Raw genomic sequence first — 21,371 nt, 5'->3', positions numbered from 1 at the left:
CTTTTCAAAGGCCCTATGGAGATTTCATTCTCTAGTTTTTATTTTTTGATCAGTCTGTGGTTAGCCCCAACTGTTATCCAATGTCTCAGGGAGCCATAATGTGTCTGTAAATGTTTTGGCAATTACTCCAGAGGAAAAGGCTTTTGCCCTGGTGGAACTCTGAATCAGGTCAAATACAGAGAACCTAGAAAATATAGTGTTCCAAGAACTACCAGAGAGGGCAAATTATGACAGTTCTTTGGAAAAGATGCTCATTCACTGTAAATGTGGGCTATTATTCAAGGCAAATATGGATATGGAAAGCAAGGGATAGGATGTAGGCACATTAAATCTCCACAAAGCTCACTCTCATGGAGATTCAGCAATTATTCTTGAGTAAACCCTTCCTGAATTGCTGTAAGTCTTAGGTTAATTTCCTAGAGTTCTGAAGAAATTTATTTTAACAATTTTGGCCACTTTTCTTACTGCTTTTATGGAGGAGAAAATTTTTGTTGAAGTCTCTTGGGTCACTTTCCATGATATAAAGTTTTCAGTGAATAGCAACTGTATTTTCCACTATGCTTGGTATAATTGGAAATAATAGTAATTTAAAACTTCATTCATACCATACTGAAAAATACAGTGTTCAAGATTTGTTCTAAATCTTGATTTCAAAAGCTTCTTTCTCAAACAAAATTGAATATATCAAAGGGAATATTTTATAAAATATTACTATTTATATTTACTTATTATTTACTTCCTTGCTTCCTAAATAACTCATTTACACTTTCCTCAGTAATGTGAGTTATCATTAAGAACATTAATAACAGGGATGTCTTTAGAAGAGGAGTTCACAGGGTTTGGTCCCAGGAACAGCAACATTAGTATCTTATGGAAACTTGTTAGAAATACAAATGATCAGATCCCATCCCAAGTCATAATGAATCAAAAACTCTGGAGATGGAATCCAGGAATTTTTTTTTTTTAAATAAGGCTTGAGGTGATCTTGATACAGGCTGAGGACTGAAAACAGATAAATTTTGGTAAAAAGGTACTTAAATAAGTATGCCAGGGCCAGGGATTGAACCACACCATAGCAGTGACCCAAGCCACAGCAGTGACACCAGATACCTAACCCACTGCACCACTAGGGAACTCCCAGGGTTTTTAGCTTGTAGTTTTGAATATCTTTTCTCATGTTTTTTTTTTCTCATTCCTCTCTCAGAGTATTTCCTTAGAGAAATTTAGTAACCATTAAAAAAACTTAAGATTACTGATGCATACTGACAAACATAAGTCAGTATTTAATTTACAGTAACATCAGGGAAGCAATTGGCCTGGACTCTCTGGGACATTCAGTTTTAAAACTAAGCCTAAAGGAGTTTCCAGATATGGGGCTTTCAGTGCTAAAACTGGGAATATTTTGAGTAATCCAGGTTGTGCTGGTCAGTCTAACATATTCTAATAGTATGTCAGTGACCCATATAAAGTGTTTCCACATGGACAATTTAAAAAACATCTATTTTTGTTTTGAGTTTTTCACACCTAAAAATTTAAGCTAACTGAAAATTTATTTTGACACAAGGTGTGAAGTGAGGCTCTAAGCTAATTTTATTTCACTAAATAACTAGCTAATTCACCCAACATTTCATTTTAAAACATCCATTCCTTACAACTAACTTCCCTTCTCATGCTGTAAATTATTTTAAAAGTTTAAATGGTTCAGTTGGAAGGATTTTCAACAACTATATACACCCATAAAACCACAACCCCAAACATACCTTTCCACCAACCAACAGAGTAATCTCCTTTGTGCCTCTTTACAATAGTAAGTACAATCATTAGCAATCAGATTTTGACTTTTATCAATACAAATTAGTGTCGCCTGCTCATCATTATCTTATAACTGGAATGATATAGTGCGTATTTTTGTGGTGTGTTGTTTACTCAACATGATTTTTTTCATTGTCATCTATTTTGTTTTGATTTTTATTATGAGTAGGCTGTTATGAACATTCTGATGTTGTTTTTGTAAAGATAAGATTTCTTTGGTAAAATCTGGGTGATAAGGTTAAAGTTATGTTTAATTTCTTTAAAACTTCCCCTAGGGAGTGATCAAGATGGTACAGAAAAGGAGGGCATGTTGCTAACTCTTCCCACAAATTCATTGGGGATACATCTATAAATGGAAGAATCCTTACGGACACCTACTGAACATTGGCAGAAGAATTCAAACACCCTAAAGGCTAAGACAGATCTTGATGTAACTGGTAGGAGAAGGGGAAAAACTGAGAAAAAGAAAAGAAAGGAGAAGTAGAAGCAAGTTGAGATATACACCCCTGGGAAGGTGCTGAAATGTGAGGTTTACAGAACATACTCGGGGACAGAACTGCAACTGGTTGTGCAAAAGCACCCAAAAGGGGCTGGAGAACAGAGTACCATAACCATGAATGTTTGAGGAAGAAGCCTACGTAGCCAGGGAGGCTTAGTGCCATTACTGAGTTGTATGTGAGGGGCGGAACATACACTGCAGCCCCCTTTCCCAAGCAACCCTCTGTGGGCCACAGGGTAGAATACCACCAGGGCTGGTCTGCTTGCCCGGACCACTGTCCCACCCTTCCCACCTGAGTGAACTTGTGTGCCTCATTTCTGGCCTGCCTCTCTTCTGGGCAAGATTGTTCATTCCATTCTCTGGCCTACCCACTCCAGTCAGAGTGAGTCCCTATGCACCTGATCCCCACCCCACCCCACTTCTGGGTGGGACTGCTCACTCTGTCCTCTAGCTTGCCCATTCCTTCTGGAGCGAGCTTGCATGTCTCATCCCTGGCCCACCTCTCTTCCAGTGGGTTTGCTTGCCATGATCTCTGGCCTGCACAATCCCACCTCCCTTCTCAAAACGGGGAAGGAAAAAAATATGCTTCAAATGAAGGGACAAGATTAAAAACTCACAAAAACAACCAAGTGAAGATGATATAGGCAATCTACTTGAATATGAATTCAGAGTATTGATGGTAAAAATGATTCAAGATCTCGGAAAAAGAACAGAGGCAAAGATTGAGAAGTTACAAGAAATACTTTTAAAAGATCTAGAAGATTTAAAGAACAAGCAAAGATAAATAATACAGTAAATGAAATGAAAAATACCCTAGAAGGAATCAATAGTAGAATAAGTGAGGCAGAAGAATGAGTAAGTGAGCTGGACGATAGAAGAGTAGAAATTACTGCTATGGAAGAGAATGAAGAAAAAAGAAAAGAAATGAGGACAGTCTAAGAGACCTCTGGGACAACATTAAACATACCAACATTCACATTCTAGGGATCCCAGAAAGAAAGGTGAGAGAAAAGGGGTCTGAGAAAATCAGGAAGCACAGAGAATCTCTGATAGGAGAAATCCAAAGAGGAACATACCAAGACATATATCAAACTGACAAAAACTGAAGACAAAGAAAAAATACTAGAAGCAACAAGGAAAAAGCAGTAAATAATATGAGGGAAACGTGATAAGGTTATAAGCAGATTTTTCAGCAAAAACTCCACAGGCAGAATCATGGCATGATATAAAGTGATAAAAGGGACAAACCTACGCTACAGCCATGGCAATGCAGGATCCAAGCTGTGTCTGCTACCAACACCACAGCTCAAGGTAATGCTGGATCCCAACCAACTGAGTGAAGCTAGGGATCCACATCCTCATGGATACTAGTTGGGTTTGTTTCTGCTGAGCCACAATGGGAACTCCTCTGTCAAACATTTAGGGAAGAGTTAACACCTATTCTATTGAAACTCTTCCAAAAAACTGAAGAGGGAGGAACACTCCCAAGCTCAATTCTATGAGGCCACCATCACCCTGATATCAAAATCAGACAGATTTCCTGATTCCATGAGGAAGTAGAATTTATCCCAGGGATGCAAGGATTCCTTCATATCTGCAAATCAATCAGTATGATACACCACACTAACAGTCTGAAGAATAAAAACCATATGATCTTCTCAACAGATGCAGAAAAGCTTCTGACAAAATTCAACTCCAGCTCTCCAGAAAGTAGGCATGTGGGAACATAGCTGAACATAATAGAGACTATACATGGTCATAATAAAGACAAACTCACAGCTAATATCCTTCTCAATGGTGAAAAGCTAAAAGCATTTCTAAGGTCAGGAATAAGATAAAGATGTCCCTGCTCATCACTTTTATTCAACATAGTTTTGGAAGTCTTAGTTATGGCAATCAGAGAAAAAGAAATAAAAGAAATCTAAATTGGAAAGGAAGAAGTAAATCTGCTACTGTTTGTAGATGACATGATACTATACACAGAAAATCCTAAAGACGGTACCAGAAAAATACTAGAGCTCATCAATGAATTCAGTAAAGTTGCAGGATACAAAATTAACACACAGAAATCTCTTGCATTCCTGTATGCTAACAACAAGAGATCAGAAAGAGAAAATAGGGAAACAATCCCAATTGCCATCGCATCAAAAAGAATAAAATACCTAGAAATAAACTTAATTCAAGAGGCAAAAGACCTGTACTCTGAAAGCTGTGAGACTCGAATAAAGAAATCTAGGATGGCACAAACAGATGGAAAGACAGACCATGCTCTTGGACTGGAAGAATCAATATTGTCAACATGACTATACTATCCAAGGAAAACCTACAGAGTCAATGCAATCCCTGTCATATTATGAACGGCATTTTTCACAGAACTAGAGGAAAAAATTTTTTCAAATTTGTATGAAAACACAAAAGACCCGAAGAGCCAAAACAAGCTTGAAAAAGCAGAATGGAACTGGAGGAAGGAGGCTCCCTGACTTCAGAGTATACTACAAAGCTACATCAAAACACTATGGTACTGGCACAAAAACAGAAATATAGATCAATGGAACAGAAAAGAAAGCTCAGAGATAAATGCATACATCTATGGTCAACTAACCTTTCATTAAGGAGGCAAGAATATACAACAGAAAAAAGGCAGTCTCTTCAGTTTTTGGTACTGGGAAAACTGGACAGCTACATGTAAAAAAAAATGAAATTAGAACATTCTCTGACACCATACACAAAAATAAACTCAAAATGGATTAAAGACCTAAAGGTAAGTTTGGATACTATAAAACTCCTCGAGGGAAAACACAGGCAGAACACTCTCTGAAATAAATTGCAGCAATCTTTTTTGATCCGCCTCCTAGAGGAATGAAAATAAAAACAAACAAATGGGACCTAATTAACCTTAAATCTTCTGCATAGCAAAGGAAACATAAAAACAAAAACAAAGAAAACCTACAGAATGGAAGAATATCTTTACAAATAAAGCAACTGACAAGGGATTAATTTCCAAAATAAACAAACATGTCATGCAGCTCTGTTTGGAAAAAACAACCCAATCAAAAAATGGGCAAAAAAGGGAGTTCCCATTGTGGCTCTGTAGTTAATGAACCCAACTGTTATCCATGAGGATGTGTGTTTGATCCCTGGCCTTGCTCAGTGGGTTAAGGATCCAGTGTTGCCATGAACTCCGGTGTAGGTCACAGATGTGGCTCAGACTCTGCATTGCTGAGGCTGTGGTGTAGGGTGGCTGCAGCTCCAATTCAACTGCTAGGCTGGGAACTTCACATGCTGCAGGTGTGGCCATAAAAAGAAAAGTAAAAGATTCAAACAGACATTCCTCTGAAGAAGACAGACAGATGGCAGAAAGCCACATGAAAAGAGGCTCAACATCACTAATTATCAGAGAAATGCAAATCAGAACTACAATAAGATATCACCTCACATCAGTCAGAACAGCCATCATCAAAAAATCTACAAATAATGAATGCTGGAAAAGGTGTGAAGAAAAGGGAACCCTCCTTTACTACTGGTGGGTATGTAAACTGGTGAACCTACTATGGAAAGTTGTATGGAGGTTCCTTAAAAAACTAAATATAGAACTACCATATGACCCAACAATCCCACTCCTGGGCATATATCCAGAGCAAACTCTAATTTGAAAAGATACATGAACTCCCAATGTTCACTAGATACTATTTACAATAACTAAGACATGGAAGCAACCTAAATGTCCATCGACAGAGGAATGGATATAGAAGATGTGGTACATAAATACAATGAAATACTACTCGGCCATAAAAAAAGAAATAATGCCATTTGCAGCAATATTGGTGGATGTAGAGAGAACCATACTGAGTGAAGTAAGTCAGACAGAAAAGAGAAATATTATATAACAACTTATTAAAATCTATTTTATTAGATTCCTTATTTTTGGAATCTAATAAAAAATGACTCAGAAGAACACATTTATAAAATAGAAACAAACTCAGATTTTGAAATCAAACATATGTTACCAAAGGGGAAACTGTAGGGGAGAGATAAATTGGAAGGATGGGAATAACACATACACACTAACCGTCAATAACCTACTGTATAGCACAGGGAGGTCTACTAAATGTTTTGTAATAACCTATATGGGAAAAAGAGTGGATATATGCATATGTACAATTGATTCACTTCCTGTATACCTGGAACTAATACAACATTGCAAATCAAACACACTTCAATAAAGTAAAAAAAAAACTTGTCCCAAAGTTCTTGCAGTTACTGTACAATTTTACTTGCTCACTAGTAAAGAATAAGAGTTATAACTACTCCATATCCTTGCCAATGTCTGTTATCATCACTTTTTTTTCTTTTAGCTATTTGACTGGGTAGGGTATGGTAACGTCCTTAAAAATGTTTGAACCTAGGCATAATTTACATTCAATAAAATAAATCTTTTTTAGTTTACAGATAAGAATTTTGACAACTGTGTATATTATATAGCCGCTGCCACAATCAAGATATAGAAACGTGACATCACTCCCACCAAAATTCCTCCATCTCTCTTTGTTTATTGTGTTTTATGCATTTCCCCTGATGCCTAATGTTAAATATCTTTTTATGTGCTTTTAGGACATCCATATATCTTGTTTTTTGAAATAGCTCTTTTAAGTCTTTTGTTCTTTTATTTTTTTTCTTTCTTTTTATAGCCATACCTGCTACATAAGGAAGTTCCCGGGCCTTAACCCACTAAGCCAGGCCAGGGATCAAACTTATATCCTCACAGGAACAAAAATCAGGTCCTTAACCTGCTAACTTCTGGTCATTTTTAATTTGAGTTACACATCTTTTCATTGCTGCTTTGTGGGAGATGTTTAGACATTCTGGATATAAGTCTTTTGTGAGATATATTTACTAAGAATATTTTTCCCATTGTAATGGTTTGCCCATTTGGGTTTTTAATGGCAGCTTTTTTTAATGGTTAGTGTTTAACATATCTTGTCCAAGAAACTGCTGTCTACCTCAGGGTTGCAAAGATATCTTCCTATGTTTTCTTCTAGGAGGATTATGGTTCTGAGCTTCAAATTTAGATTTAAAAGATTTAAATCAATCTAAATTTAATTTTTACATATGGAGTTAAGATTGGGTTGAGGTGTCTATTTTTCCATACAGATATCTAGCTGTTTCAGCATCACTTATTAAAAAGACTTTCCTTTCACAATTGAACTGAGTTGGTCCCTTGTTACTATTTAAGAAATCTGGAATTCCTATTGTGGCTCAGCAATAATAAATCTCAACTAGTATCCTTGAGGACGTGGGTTTGATTCTTGGCCCTGCTCAATGGTAACAAACCCAACTAGTATCCATGAGGATGTGGGGTCAACCCCTGGCCTCACTCAATGGGTTAAGGACCTGGTATCGCCGTGAGCTGTGGTGTAGAGTGCAGATGCAGCTTGGATCTAGTGTTGCTGTGGCTGTGGCATAGGCCAGCAGCTGCAGCTCTGATCTGACCCCTTGCCTGGGAACTTCCATATGCAGTGGGTACGCCCCTAAAGGACAAAAAAAGAGAAGAATTCTTTGCCCAATACTAGTTCATTAAAATTTTCTTATATGTTTTTTCCCCCTAGAAGTTTAATTCTATAATCCACTTAGTTAATTTTGGTAGATAATGAGTGGTAAGGCTAAAGTTATTTCCTTCTTTTGTCTATCAATTATAGAAGAGGGTGTTTAAATCTCCAATTGACTGTAGATTTGCCCATTTCTTTCCTTAGTTCCAGCAATTTTTGTTTCATGATTTTTGAACAGATTATTAGGTATATACACACTGAGGACTGATTTTTTTTTTTTTTGTCATTTTGGGCTGTCCTGTGGCATATGCAGCTCCCAGGCCAGGAATCAGATTGGAGCCACAGTTACCACCTAAGCTGCAGCTGTAGCAATGCCGGATGCCTAACTCACTGTGCCGAGGCAGGGATTGAACCCGTTTCCCAGCGGCTCCCAAGATGCTGCCAATCCTGTTGTGCCACAGCAGAAGCTTCTGATTTGTCTTCCTGATGAAAAGATGCTTTTTTATCATGAAATGTCTCAGTAATTTCTGATGACTAATGTCCACCAGACATAGGATTCTAGGTTGACATTTTTTCTTTCACCAAGATACTGTTCAATTGCTTTATGCTTTCTAGTATCTCCAGTGAGAAGCAGCTGTCATTTGTATTGTTCCTATATATGTAACATGTTTCTATGTTTGCTTTTAACATGTGCTATTTAAGCACAGCTTTCTAGCACTTTATGATGTATCAAGGTCTGGTTTGCTTTGTAGGTATTCTGCTTTGGATTTGCTGAGCTTCATAGATCTGTGGGTTGATATCTTTCATCAGTTTTGGAAAGTTCTTTGTCATTATGTTTTCAAAGGTTCTGTCTCCTCTTTATTTCCCATAGAGCTTGAATGCTCTGTCTGTTTTTTTTCTTCCCAATTTCTCCCTACCCCCTTCCTTTATGCTGTAGTTTGGAAACTTTCTTTTACCTATATTCAAGTCCACTGATTCTTTTCTATTTTTTTTTTTTTTTGGGTCTTTTTAGGGCCGTGCCTGTGGCATATGTAAGTCCCCAGGCTAGGGGTCGAATCTGTGCTATAGCTGTCGGCGTACACGACAGCCGCAGCAATGCCAGATCTGAGCCACATCTGAGACCTACACCACCGCTCACGGCAATGCCAGATCCTTGACCCACTGAGCAAGGCCATAGATTGAACCCGAGTCCTCATGGACCCTAGGTTCCAGAGTAAAAATTATTATTACAAGTAAAGAGGGTCATTAGGTAATGATATAAATCTTCCAAGTCATAAATCATAAAGGAATGCCGATTCTAAACTTAGATGCATCTAATGATGTTTTAAAAACATCACTGCCAAGACAAACTGTTAAACTCACCAGATAAACTTAGAAAGTCTCTTTTAGTAATAGATAAGGCAGACAACTAACTGAAGTATAAAGAAGATATGAATCATGCAAGTAACAAGGTTAATAGACATTCAGAAAATTTTGCAATCAACAAATAGAGAATACACACTTTCTTCAAGAATATTTATAAAGACTGACCTCTTACAAGTCAAATTCCAAAAGAAAACCTATTATACAGAATATGTTCTCTGTCAACACTGTAATTCTGCAATTAAGTTGCAAAATGTTAGGAAGACAGTTAAAATACCTCCCATAACTTTAGGACATAAAACCCTAAACTTTTAATCACTAATAGGTCACAGTTAAAATAACAAAAAAACATTACTATGATTAACATCCTACCGATATAATACGATCTCCTTTTCTGAGTTCTCCACTAAGATCAGCAGGTCCTCCAGCCAAAATAAAGGAAATAAATATTCCTTCTCCATCTTCACCTCCTACAATGTTGAAACCAAGTCCTGTCGAGCCACGATGAAGAATAACTTTTCTAGGTTCCCTAAAAATTAAAAAAAATTGAATACCTTAAAATTCTATCAATGAGAATTTCCTGTTGATAAATCATATTACCAAACTATAAAGAAAATTAGATGAAATTTAAAGGTTTTCTAAACCCTGAGGTAAAGAGATTCCTTCTAACCTAGAAATTAAAAGGCAATAATCCTAATTTTACATAAAAGCTAAAAGTTCCTGTTAACAAACTAAAATAAAAAAGAGAAAGCAATGTGGAAATTTAAATAAATGATATATAAAGAGCCTACTCAAAAAAAAAAACCTTTAAAAAAAGTTGATATTGTGCACATTTTACTGCCTATGAAACAGTCACTGCCTTTATTTCTCACATGTTGTAAAAGGCAGATTATCCCTTTTGTCTTAGAGGAAGTAGGCCCCTTCTCCAGTCCCAAGGGGATGAATCATGAATAACTGATGACAGCCACTGCAATCCTATTCCCCTTTGTTAAGAGGACCATATTCTGGCCTCTGAGAAATGAGGGAAAATTTTACTGTCACTTCTTATAGAAAGACAGACCCTAACAAGGACAAAGTATATTCTATCCCAATACAAAACACATCTGTTCTTCTTACCCCCAAGTTACCTCCATGCAAAAGAATGAACTATAAGCTCTCTTTACTGGTTACAATCAAGAGAATCTCAGCAACATCGTGGACCTAGGGTTGCTACATAAATGCTGGAACTGCCCCCTCTAGACTTCTTATATAAAATAATTAAATATCTTTATTTCTTACATTCTTCCATTTATCTCTATTTTTTAATCTAAGATGCATCTTTTTTGCACTGGCCCTCAAATTACAACTTCTGAAATTAGAATTCATCTTATCACATAATAATGTTTCACGTTTGCTCCCTGTTATGCATGTTATTTCCACTCTCCCAATTCTCCCTTACCCCCTAAAGGTTTCACTTACGGTGACTATTAGATTGGTTTTGAAATTTGTGAGTTTGTTTTATAAATAAGTCCTTTCATATGACTTTCTAAATTAGATTCCACATATAAGTGATATCATATATGTCTGTCTGATTTACTTCATTCAGTATGATAATCTCTAGATCCACCCATACTGCTGCAAATGGCATTATTTCATTCTTTTTTATGGCTGAATAATATTTCACAGTACACATACAGGAGTTCCTGCTGTGAAATGAATCCAACTAGGAATGATAAGGTTGCGGATTTGATCCGTGGCCTTGCTCAGTGGGTTAAAGATCTGGCGTTGCCGTGAGTTGCGGTATAGGTTGCAGATGTAGCTCAGATCTGGTGTTGCTGTGGCTGTGGTGTAGGCAGCTGTAGCTCTGATTCGACTCCTAGCCTGAGAACCTCCATATTCCATAGGTGCGGCCCTAAAAAAACCCCCCAAAACCAAAATAACCCAAAAAAACCCAGAAGTGGTATTTTCTAGTCATACACAGGTATTCATCTTAACCAGTTTTGTCAGTTCAGCTACAGGATTAAAAAAACTATATTTTCTGGTCAAAAACAGAAAAAATAATATATTGTTTAGGAAATATACATACAAACACATATATGAAGAAAAAAGAATAATAAACCCCAAAGTCAGGAAAGCTAAGTTGGTGGAGCAGTGTAGGAAAAGCAGAGAAGGATCAGGGGCACCAGAGAGGCTTCACTATTGGTGATGTCTTACTTCCTTATTAGATTGTGGCCTCATAGTGTAGGGTTCTTGTAATATGTTAAAATATATGTATGAATTATAATACTGCATTAGCAAATAATAATTTAAGAATACACTGTTCAAATCAAAGAGTATTTCCAGAAGAAAATAAATTCTAATTTTTCAGATAAAAACGTATGAGGAGGGAGTTCCCATCGTGGCTCAGTGGTTAACGAATCCAACTAGGAACCATGAAGTTGCGGGTTTGATCCCTGGCCTTGCTCAGTGGGTTAAGGATCCGGCATTGCTGTGAGCTGTGGTGTAGTTTGCAAAAGCGGCTCAGATCTGGTGATACTGTGGCTCTGGTGTAGGCCAGCGGCTACAGCTCCGATTAGACCCCTAGCCTGGGAACCTCCATATGCCGTGGGAACAGCCTGAGAAATGCAAAAAGAAAAAAAAAAAAAAAAGAGGAAATGCTCAACATCGTTAGTCATTAGGGAAATGCATCAAGATCACAATGAGATATGTCCCACCTACTATGATGGCCATCAAACAAAACAAAACAGAAAAAATGAGTGTTGATAAGGATTGGAGAAACTGGAATCCTTACACATTGATGGTGGGAAAGTAAAATGGTGTGGCTGCTACAGAAAACAGGAGGTTCTGCATGAACTTAAAGATACTTATCATATGACCCAGAAATTCTGTTTCTAGGTATGTATCCAAAGGAAGTAAAAGCAGGTATGCAAGCAAATACATGCATGCCAAGGTTTATCACAGCATTATTCACCATACCCAAAACATGGAAACAACTCAAGTGTCTTTCAACAGATGAGTGCATAAACAAAAGGCAGTATATACATATGATGGAATATTATTCAGCCATAAACAGGAATGAAGTTCTGATACATGATACACATGGCTCTTAAAAATATTACACTAAGTGAAAAAAGCCAGATACAGAAGGTTAAGTACTGTAAGATTCCATTAAATGAACAATTTAGAATGGACAAATTCATACAGACAAAAGCAGATTAGAGGGAATGACAAGGTTTTGGAAAAAGGTAGTATTGTTGGTTGTGAATGCTATTAATGTCACTGAATTGCAATTTGAAAATGATTATAATAGAAAATTTTATGTTATATATTTTATCATATGTAAGAAAATTTATAATGTAATATAAAAAAATTTCTGAGTTGTACATTTTAAATGCATAAACTATATGGTATATATAAATCATATCTCAATAAGGCTGTTAAAAATGAACTTTAGAATCATTAACTGTTTGTTGGGACTTCTTTTCTTTTTTTTTAAATTGTTAATATGATATAATTCCTAAAAAATTTCTTAGGGCCAAATTGTAGAGAACTTCTAATGTGAAGTAAAGATTTTGTACTTCATTATCTGGGCAAAGTAGTAAAATTATCAAAAGGGAGTGATAAAACACACACTATTTTAGGAAGACACATTCAGTAATCAACCATCTGATTTTTATAGAAAAATAAAACAGGTAGACCTGTTATGTAATACTATGAAGTCGAAGACAATATTCAATTCAAGAGATATGTATGAAAAAAAGATGGCAACAGCAATTAAGATGTAAATATAACATTTTTTATTTGAAAAACATGCATATTAAAGACTAGATAAGCCATGGGAGTTCCTGTTATGGCACAGTGCTTAATGAATCTGACTAGGAACCATGAAATTGCAGGTTTGATCCCTGGCCTTGCTCAGTGGGTTAAGGATCCGGCGTTGCCGTGAGCTGTGGTGTGGGTTGCAGACGCGGCTCGGATCCCTCACTGCTGTGGCTCTGGTGTAGGCCGCAGCTATAGCTCTGATTAGACCCCTAGCCTGGGAACCTCCATGTGCCACGGGAGCGGCCCTAGCAAAGGCAAAAAGACAAAGACTAAATAACCCATTAACTATTTTCTCTTTACTTCTATAAATAGGCACCACTATTAGAAAATAACAGCAATAAAACAGCCATGATAGATCAGTATACCAGCATAACCTAAAGACTAACAGCCTTGAAAATTCATACCATAAAGATATAATAAAACTATTCTTTCTCATAATTTTCAAAGCACAATTACTGAGCACCTATTAAATTAAGTTCTCAGTACTGCTAACTCTTGAAGAAGAGAACCAACATCTCTATCTGATATTCAAGAGATTATTGTCTCTAGTCAGAAGTTGGACAACTAAAGAAGAATTACAACTGTAAAGGTTCAAAAATAACAATGCTAACAATAATGCATTTAATAAAAACATAAAATGAGATTAACTGGCATACATTTAACATTAAATGCTCAATTAATACTAAATACTCTTACAAAATTTACTTCTACAAAAATTATAAAGTGTATAGTGATCTTATTACTATATTGAACAATATGTAGAAGATCTAAAATTTTTTTTTTTTGTCTTTTGTCTTTTTTAGGGCCACACCCACGGCATATGGAGGTTTCCAGGCTAGGGGTCCAATTGGAGCTATATCTGCCGGCCTGTACCAGAGCCACAGTATCACCAGATCTAAGCCTCGTCTGCGACCTACACCACAGCTCATGGCAATGCCAGATCCTTAACCCACTGAGCAAGGCCAGGGATGGAACCCACAACCTCATGGTTCTTAGTCGGATTCGTTTCCACTACGCCATGACAGGAACTCCTAAAATATTTTTTCATTTATTTTTCCCTCACTTAGATAAGAGTTTCTTGGGAATATAAAGGCAATCTACAAATTTTATTGAGGTAATACTTTTAGATGAAAGTAAACTTTAGGTGTCAGAATATCAAGGATATATCAAATAAAGAAAATTCTGAATATGAATCAAGTAACTTTCAAAATATTTTATGGTATATATTAGAAAATGAATGTAAGAAAAGCTATCATTTTATATTGTTAATTTAGTTTTACCTAAGCTATTTTCTAAGGATAATTTACCAATCCTTTAAAAAAAATAGCAACATTAAAAAAAAGAGCAGTGATTTATTTATAATACAAAATATTTTTACACTTCAGGTGCTTCAATGAAGGCCTACAATGAAAAAAATTAAGGTTTAGGTTCTGTTAAAATAAAATTACATAGTCCTGAAAACTGTGACTATCCTACCTGGCTGATTATAACTCTACTAATAGTTGGCTTTATGTAAGAGGGATGAATGTTCAGTTCCCCACCTTGTAATTTCATCATCTCCAAGCACTGCTTTCGAAACAGGAGAGTATCTGTTTGGTGATGCTGGTGGCTGGCCCAAGTAGGAAGGTGGGCTAACATGGTTATCAACAGGCTGAGAAGAAGCTTCAAAATAAAGTAAGTAAAAAACACTTGAAAAAGGAAACAAGACATTCAGTATCACATTTGTGAATTATCAATTTCAAAGTTAGTTAATGTATAATTCATATTTACTCATTTATATAAGAGGACTTGGTAGAGAAAATTTATTAGGTAAAAAAATTAGAGAAGCAGGTTCCCAAGTAAAAACTAGTTTAGAAATTCAGATCAGTTAAGCAAACTTATTCCATTTGGTTTCTTTTGAAAAAAACAGAACTAAAAGGAGTTTTACATTAATAGATTTGCACAATGAAGTCCAAGAAAGGTTACTTAAAAGACTGTCAAAGAGAAGACTGAGTTAAATCAACCTTAAATAAGTATACTTTTCTAAGTTATTTTGCAGATTACTATTTTTAGAAAGTACATACAGCTGATCCTTGAACAACATGGGGGTTAGAAGCACCAACAGCCCAAGCAGTTAAAAATCCACATATACCTTTATGGTTGGGCCTCTATATCCATGGTTCTGCATCCACAGATTCAGCTAACTGCAGATCTGTAGTATGTAGTGGAAAAAATCTGCATATAAATGGACCTGCATAGTTCAAACCCATGTTGTTCAATGAGCAACTATATACTCAAAATCTGATTTGAATAACAAAAACCAAAAGCTTAAAAATAGGTGCAAAAAGACTATGCTTGACAGTTTTAAAATAAACTGAGGGACTTCTAGGTTCCAGTGTGGCATATAAGAAGCTTTGAGTCATTACTCTTTCCTAAAAACAACGAAAAAGCTGAACAAACTGAAAAATATTAACCACCCTTCTTAGATCGTTAAGAGAGGACACAGGGCAAAACACGCTCTCCGAATTAGAGACTGATAGATGAATACAGAGAATCACAACTTGCCAGAGCAGAAAACTTCTCTGGGAACTAATGTGGGGTAGAATAATCTGACAAACTGTTGGAGGCTCAGTGTGGATAGCTTTGAGAGTCAAAAACTCCAGGGGGACCCAGTCATCAGGGACTACAAACTTTTGTTAGTTTTACCTCCTGGGTATCTTCCAGGCTCTCACAGTGAATACTGGAGAAAAATCACCTCATACTCCAGGCAGGAGGAGGGGAAAAGGAACCATTCTGAAATAATAAGAGCATTTTGTTTTTCTAACAGAGTCTGCCCTCAGGATAAACTATTTAACCAGAGCCTCTCACCTCCTAGGGTTTTGTCAGAGCCCAACTGACCTGGAGGAAGGAAAATAACCAACTCTAGCCCATTCTAGCCACCCTGTCCTAACAGAGCAGAAGAAGAGAGAATGCTGAGAAGCACTATAAAGTTTACATTTCAGAGGCACAAGCTCACTAAGAGACTGAGACTTCATCATGGGACTATATAACACCTCTCCCACCCTAACACCTTATCACCATATTACTAAAGGACTATTTACAGGAGTTCCTTTTACTCATACATCATGTCTGGCTATCAAAGAAAAACTACAAAACATGCTAAAAGGCAAAAACACAGTTTGAAGAGACAGAGCAAGCATAAGAACCTGACATATATGACATTGATGTTGGACTTGTCCGACCAGGAATTTAAAACAATAATGATAAATATGCTAATGGCTCTAATGGATACGCAGATAGTAAGCAAGAACAGATGGGCAATATAAGATGAGAGATGGAAAGTCTAAGAAAGAAATGAAAAGAAATACTAGAGATCAAAAACACTGTAACAGAAATGAAGAATGTCTTTGATGGGCTTACTTAGCAGTCTGGACATGGCTGAGGAAAGAAGCTCTGAGCTTGAAGATATCTCAATAGCAACTTCTAAAACTGAAAAGCAGAGAGAAAAAAATGACTAAGGGAAAAAAAAGAAACAGAACAGAGTACCCAAGTAACAGAACTACAAGAAGTGTAACATACGTATAATGGGAATACCAAAAGGAGGAGAGAAAGAAATAGAAGAAATATTTGAAATAAAAATAAGAATTTCCCCCAGTTAACATCAGATACCAAACCATAGATTTAAGAAGCTCAGAGAACACTAAACAGGAAAATGCAAAGAAGTTACACCTAAGAAAACCTTTTCCAAATTACAGGAAAAAAAAAAAAAGGAGGGGGGGGAGAGGAGGGAGAGAAGCCTTAAAATTAACCATGGGGGGAAAAAAACCTCAATGAAGTAAGAATTACTTCTGACTTCTCCTCAGAAACCATCCAAATAAGACAATGGAATGTTAGTGTTAAGAGAAAAAAACCCACCTTACCCTGTGAAGTTATCCTTCAAAAGTGCAGAGGAAATAAAGACTCTTACGCAAACAAAAACTGAAAGAATTTATTGCTAGGAGACCTGCCTTTAGAAATGTTAGAAGTTCTCTAGAGAGTAGGAAAGTTTGTAAGTTAGAAACTCAGTTATATAGAAAAAAGTCGAGAGCATCAAAGAAAGAATAAGTAAAGGTAGGAAAAAACTTATTTTTCCAATTCTTGATTAATCAAACACATTTTGTTCAAAATAATAGCAATACTGTATTCAACTATGTTGTTCATGTGTGTGTGTGTGTGTGCTTATGTATAAGTGAAATGAATGTCAGCAATGATACAAGGGATGGGATGGAGGAATTAGGTATTTTTTGTTATTATAAGGAACTCACAAAGCTGTACTTTTACAAGAAAGTGAATTAGGTTAGTTGTATGTGTATACTGCAAACTCTAGGGCAATCACTATAAAAAGTAAAAGAGAATGTAAGTAATACACTAAGAAAGGAGAATATATAGAATCATAAAAAAATGCTTAATTAAAACCATGAAAGGCAGGAAAATAATGGATGATAAATATAGGAACAAAGGACAAGTGAAATAGATAGGAAAGAGCAGCAAATGTCATAGACATTAATCCAACTACATCAATAATCACATCAATGGTCTAAATGAACCAATTAGAAGACAGATATTGTCAGAGTGGATCAAAAAACTAGAACTAACTACATACTGTCTATAAGAAAGCCACTTTAATCAGAGAGAAAAGACTTGGAAGTAAGGAAAATTATAAGGGTTAAAGAAAAGCATTATTTAATGATAAAGCAGTCAATTCTCCAAGAAGACATAACAATCCTTAACATCTATATATCTAACTATAGTGTGTCAAACTACATGAAGCCAAAATGGACAAGATGAAAAGGAGAAATAGATTTAATCCACACGTCTTTATCAGAAATGAGTATATGTAGCAGGCAGAAAATCAAGAAGGATACCGTTGAACTCAATAACATCACCTAATCGACCGTATATGATGAACACCTACAGACTACTTCATCCAGCAACAGCAGAACACTCCCATGTAACAGTCACCATATAAGACCATGTCCTGGGCTATAAAATACATTTAGTAATCAATAACAAAACGATAGTTAAAAAATCCCCAAATATGTGGAGATTAAATAACACACTCCTAAATAATACTTGAGTCAAGGAAGAAATCTCCAGAGAAATTAAAAAATGTTTTGAACTGAAGGAAAATAAAAACATAACTTATCAAGATTTGTGGGATGCAGCAAAAGCAGTGCTTACAGGGAAATTCATAATTCTGAATGCCTATATTAAAAAGGAAGAAAGATCTAAGTTAAAATTTTAGCTTCCACTTTATAAAACTAGAAAAAGAATAAATTAAATTCAAAGAAAGCAGAAGCAAAAAACAAACAAACAAACAAAAACAGCAAAAATCAATGAAATTGAAAATGGGAAATCAACAGATAAAAATCAACAAGCCTCTAGCCAGGCTAACTAAGAAAAAAAAAGAGAAGACAGAAATGAAAGAGGGCACATCACTGCAGATTCCACAGACATAAAAAGAATAATAAAGAAATACTATGAACAACTCTATGGCCACAGATTTGATAACCTAGATGAAATGGACCAATTCCTTTAAAGACACAATCAGCCAAAACTCACAAAAAAGAAACTATCTGAACAAGCCTATATATATTAAGGAAATTGAATCAATAATTGATAACCTTCCAAAAGGAAAGCATCAGGCCCAGATGGGTTCAGTAGTAAGTTCTAACAAATATTTAAGAAGGAAATTCTCTAAAATACCAATTCTCTAAAATCTCTTCCAGCAGCAAGAAGCCAAGGTAATACTTCCTAACTCATTCTATGTGGCCAGCATTATCCCAACAAAACCAGACAGAGAAATCACAAAGAAAAATCCTACAGAACACTCTCTCTCATGAACACAGATGGAAAAATCCTCAAAAAAAAAAAAATCAGCAAGTCAAATACAACAATGTATAAAAAGAATTATATACAACAAGCATTTGGGATTCATCCCACGGATGCAAGGCTAATTCAACATTCAGAAAACAGTATGATACATCACACCAACAGGCTAAAGAAAGGTCACATAATCATTTCAACAGATGCAGAAAAAGCATTTGATAAAATTCAGTATCAATTTAAAATAAAAACTCTGTTAACTAGGAATAAGGGGGTGTCATCAATCTGATAAGGAATATCCTACACCTAATATGACACTTAAGAAGCTTGAAGCTTTACCACCAAAATAAGGAGCAACTAAGGGATGTCTTAGCTAATGCATTAAGGCAGGGGAAAAAAGATACACTGAGAAAGAAGCAATACTATTGTCTTTACACATGTCATGATCATCTATACAGAAAATCTGAAAGAACTGACAAAAAAACTCATGGAATTAATAAATAGCAAGGTTGTAAGATACAAGGTTAATACATAAAAACTGACCACTTTCCTATATACCAGCAATGAACAAGTGGAATTAAATTAAAACCACAATACCATTTACATTAGTACTCCCCAAAATGATATACTTAAGTATATCATTTAGGTATATTTTTATCATTTAGGTATATTTTGGTATATATACTAGGTATAAATCTAACAAAACATATAAAAGATGTGAGAAAAACTACAATATTTTGATGAAAGAGATCAAAGAAGAACTAAATAGATATTCGAAGTTCATGGATAGGAAGCCTCAATATTGTCAAGATACTTGTTCTTCCCAACTTGATCTACAATTCAACACAACCCTGATCAAAATACCATCAAGTTATTTGTGGATATTGTCAAAATGATTCTAAAGTTTACATGGAAGGCAAAATACCTAGGACAGCCAACACAATATTGAAGCAGAACAAAGTTGGAGGGCTGATACTCCTTGCGTTCAAGATTTCCTAAAAAGTTACAGTAACCAAGACAGTGTGATATTGGCATAAGAAAAGAAAAGCAGATCAATGGAACATAATGGAAAACCCAGGAACAGACCCGTATATTGTCAACTGATCTTTGATAAAAGAGCACAAGCAATACAACAGAGCAAAGACAGTCTTGAATTTCAACAGATGTTGCTAGAACTGGACATCCATATGTGAAAAAAGAATCTAGATACAAACCTTATGTAAATTAACTCAAAATGGATCACACATAGTAAAACCTCAAACTCTAAAGATCCTAGAAGATAACAGGAGAAAATCTAGATGACCTTTGGTTTGGCAATACTTTTTTAGATACATCACCAAAGGCATGATCCATGAAAAAAATTGGCAGGGTAGACTTTTATAAAATTAAACATTCTGGCTCTGTGGAAGACACTGTCTAGAGAATGAAAAGGCAAACCATAGACTGGAAGAAAATATCTGCAAAAAACAAATGTGATAAAGGACTGATAACCAAAATATACAAAGAACTCTGAAATTCAGCAAGACAATACACATTCCAATTTAAAAGTGTGCCCTAAGCTCTTGACATACACCTCACCAAAGAAGATACACAGATGGCAAACAAGTATATGAACAGATACCACACATCATACATCATCAAGAAAATGCTAATCAATACAACTATTAGAAAGGCCAAAATACAGAACACTGATAACACCAAATGCTTGTGAGGATGAAAAGCAACCAGAACTGTCTGTCATACATTGCTTGTGGGAATGAATAATGCTACTGTGGAAGACAGTTTGGCAGTTTCTTATAAACATGTTCTTACCATATGATCTAGCAATTGTTCTCCTTGGTTATTTATCCAAAGGAGTCAAAAATTTATGTCCACACTAAACCCTGCTCACATATGTTTATAGCTAATTGACAAAACTTACAAGAAAACAAGATGTTTTTCTACAGGTGAATGGACAAATAAACTGTGTTACATCCAGCATAAAAAGAGGATCTACCAAGCCATGAAAAGATATGGTGCAAACTTAGATGCATATGACTACAGAAAAGGAGTTAAGGTTTTTAAAGGCCACATATGATTCCAACCATACCACATTTTGGAAAAGGCAAAACTATGAAGGCTGTAAAAAGATCAATGGTTGCTTGAGGTTAGAGGGGAGCGAGGGATGAATAGGCATAGCATAGGATTTTTAGGGTAGTGATACTACTCTGTATACTACTCATAGTTTTATACAGCTGTCCAAACCTATGGTATGTATAACATCAAGAATGAACCCTAAGAATGAACCCTAATGTATATACTATAGGTTTTGAGTAATAATGTGGCAACATAGGGTCATCAATTGTTACCAAATGTATCACTCTGGTAGGAGATACTGATAATAGGAAAGGCTATGCAGGTGGAACACTTCTTCTTCTTCTTCTTCTTTTTTTTTTTTTTGTCTTTTGTCTTTTTAGGGCTGTACCATGGCATATGGAGGTTCCCAGGCTAAGGGTCTAATAGGAGCT

General features: G+C 35.8%; 1 protein-coding gene across 30 annotated transcripts in view; it reads right to left on the bottom strand.

Moving 5' to 3' along the window:
- DLG1 (discs large MAGUK scaffold protein 1) overlaps positions 1-21,371 on the bottom strand; it is a 264,950-nt gene that overhangs the window by 84,035 nt on the left and 159,544 nt on the right. For all 30 annotated transcript variants that reach the window (XM_021070096.1, XM_021070094.1, XM_021070100.1 and 27 more), the window contains 2 exons: positions 14,562-14,682; positions 9,592-9,748 (listed from right to left, as the gene is read on the bottom strand). In XM_021070096.1, coding sequence (XP_020925755.1) covers positions 9,592-9,748; positions 14,562-14,682 — 278 coding nt within the window. The remainder of the gene's footprint in view (positions 1-9,591; positions 9,749-14,561; positions 14,683-21,371) is intronic.

Source organism: Sus scrofa, chromosome 13 (assembly GCF_000003025.6).
Source record: "Sus scrofa isolate TJ Tabasco breed Duroc chromosome 13, Sscrofa11.1, whole genome shotgun sequence".
Lineage (NCBI taxonomy): Eukaryota > Metazoa > Chordata > Mammalia > Artiodactyla > Suidae > Sus > Sus scrofa.
The sequence above is the reverse complement of the archived record's forward strand: the minus strand, read 5'-3'. Positions and strand labels throughout refer to the sequence as shown.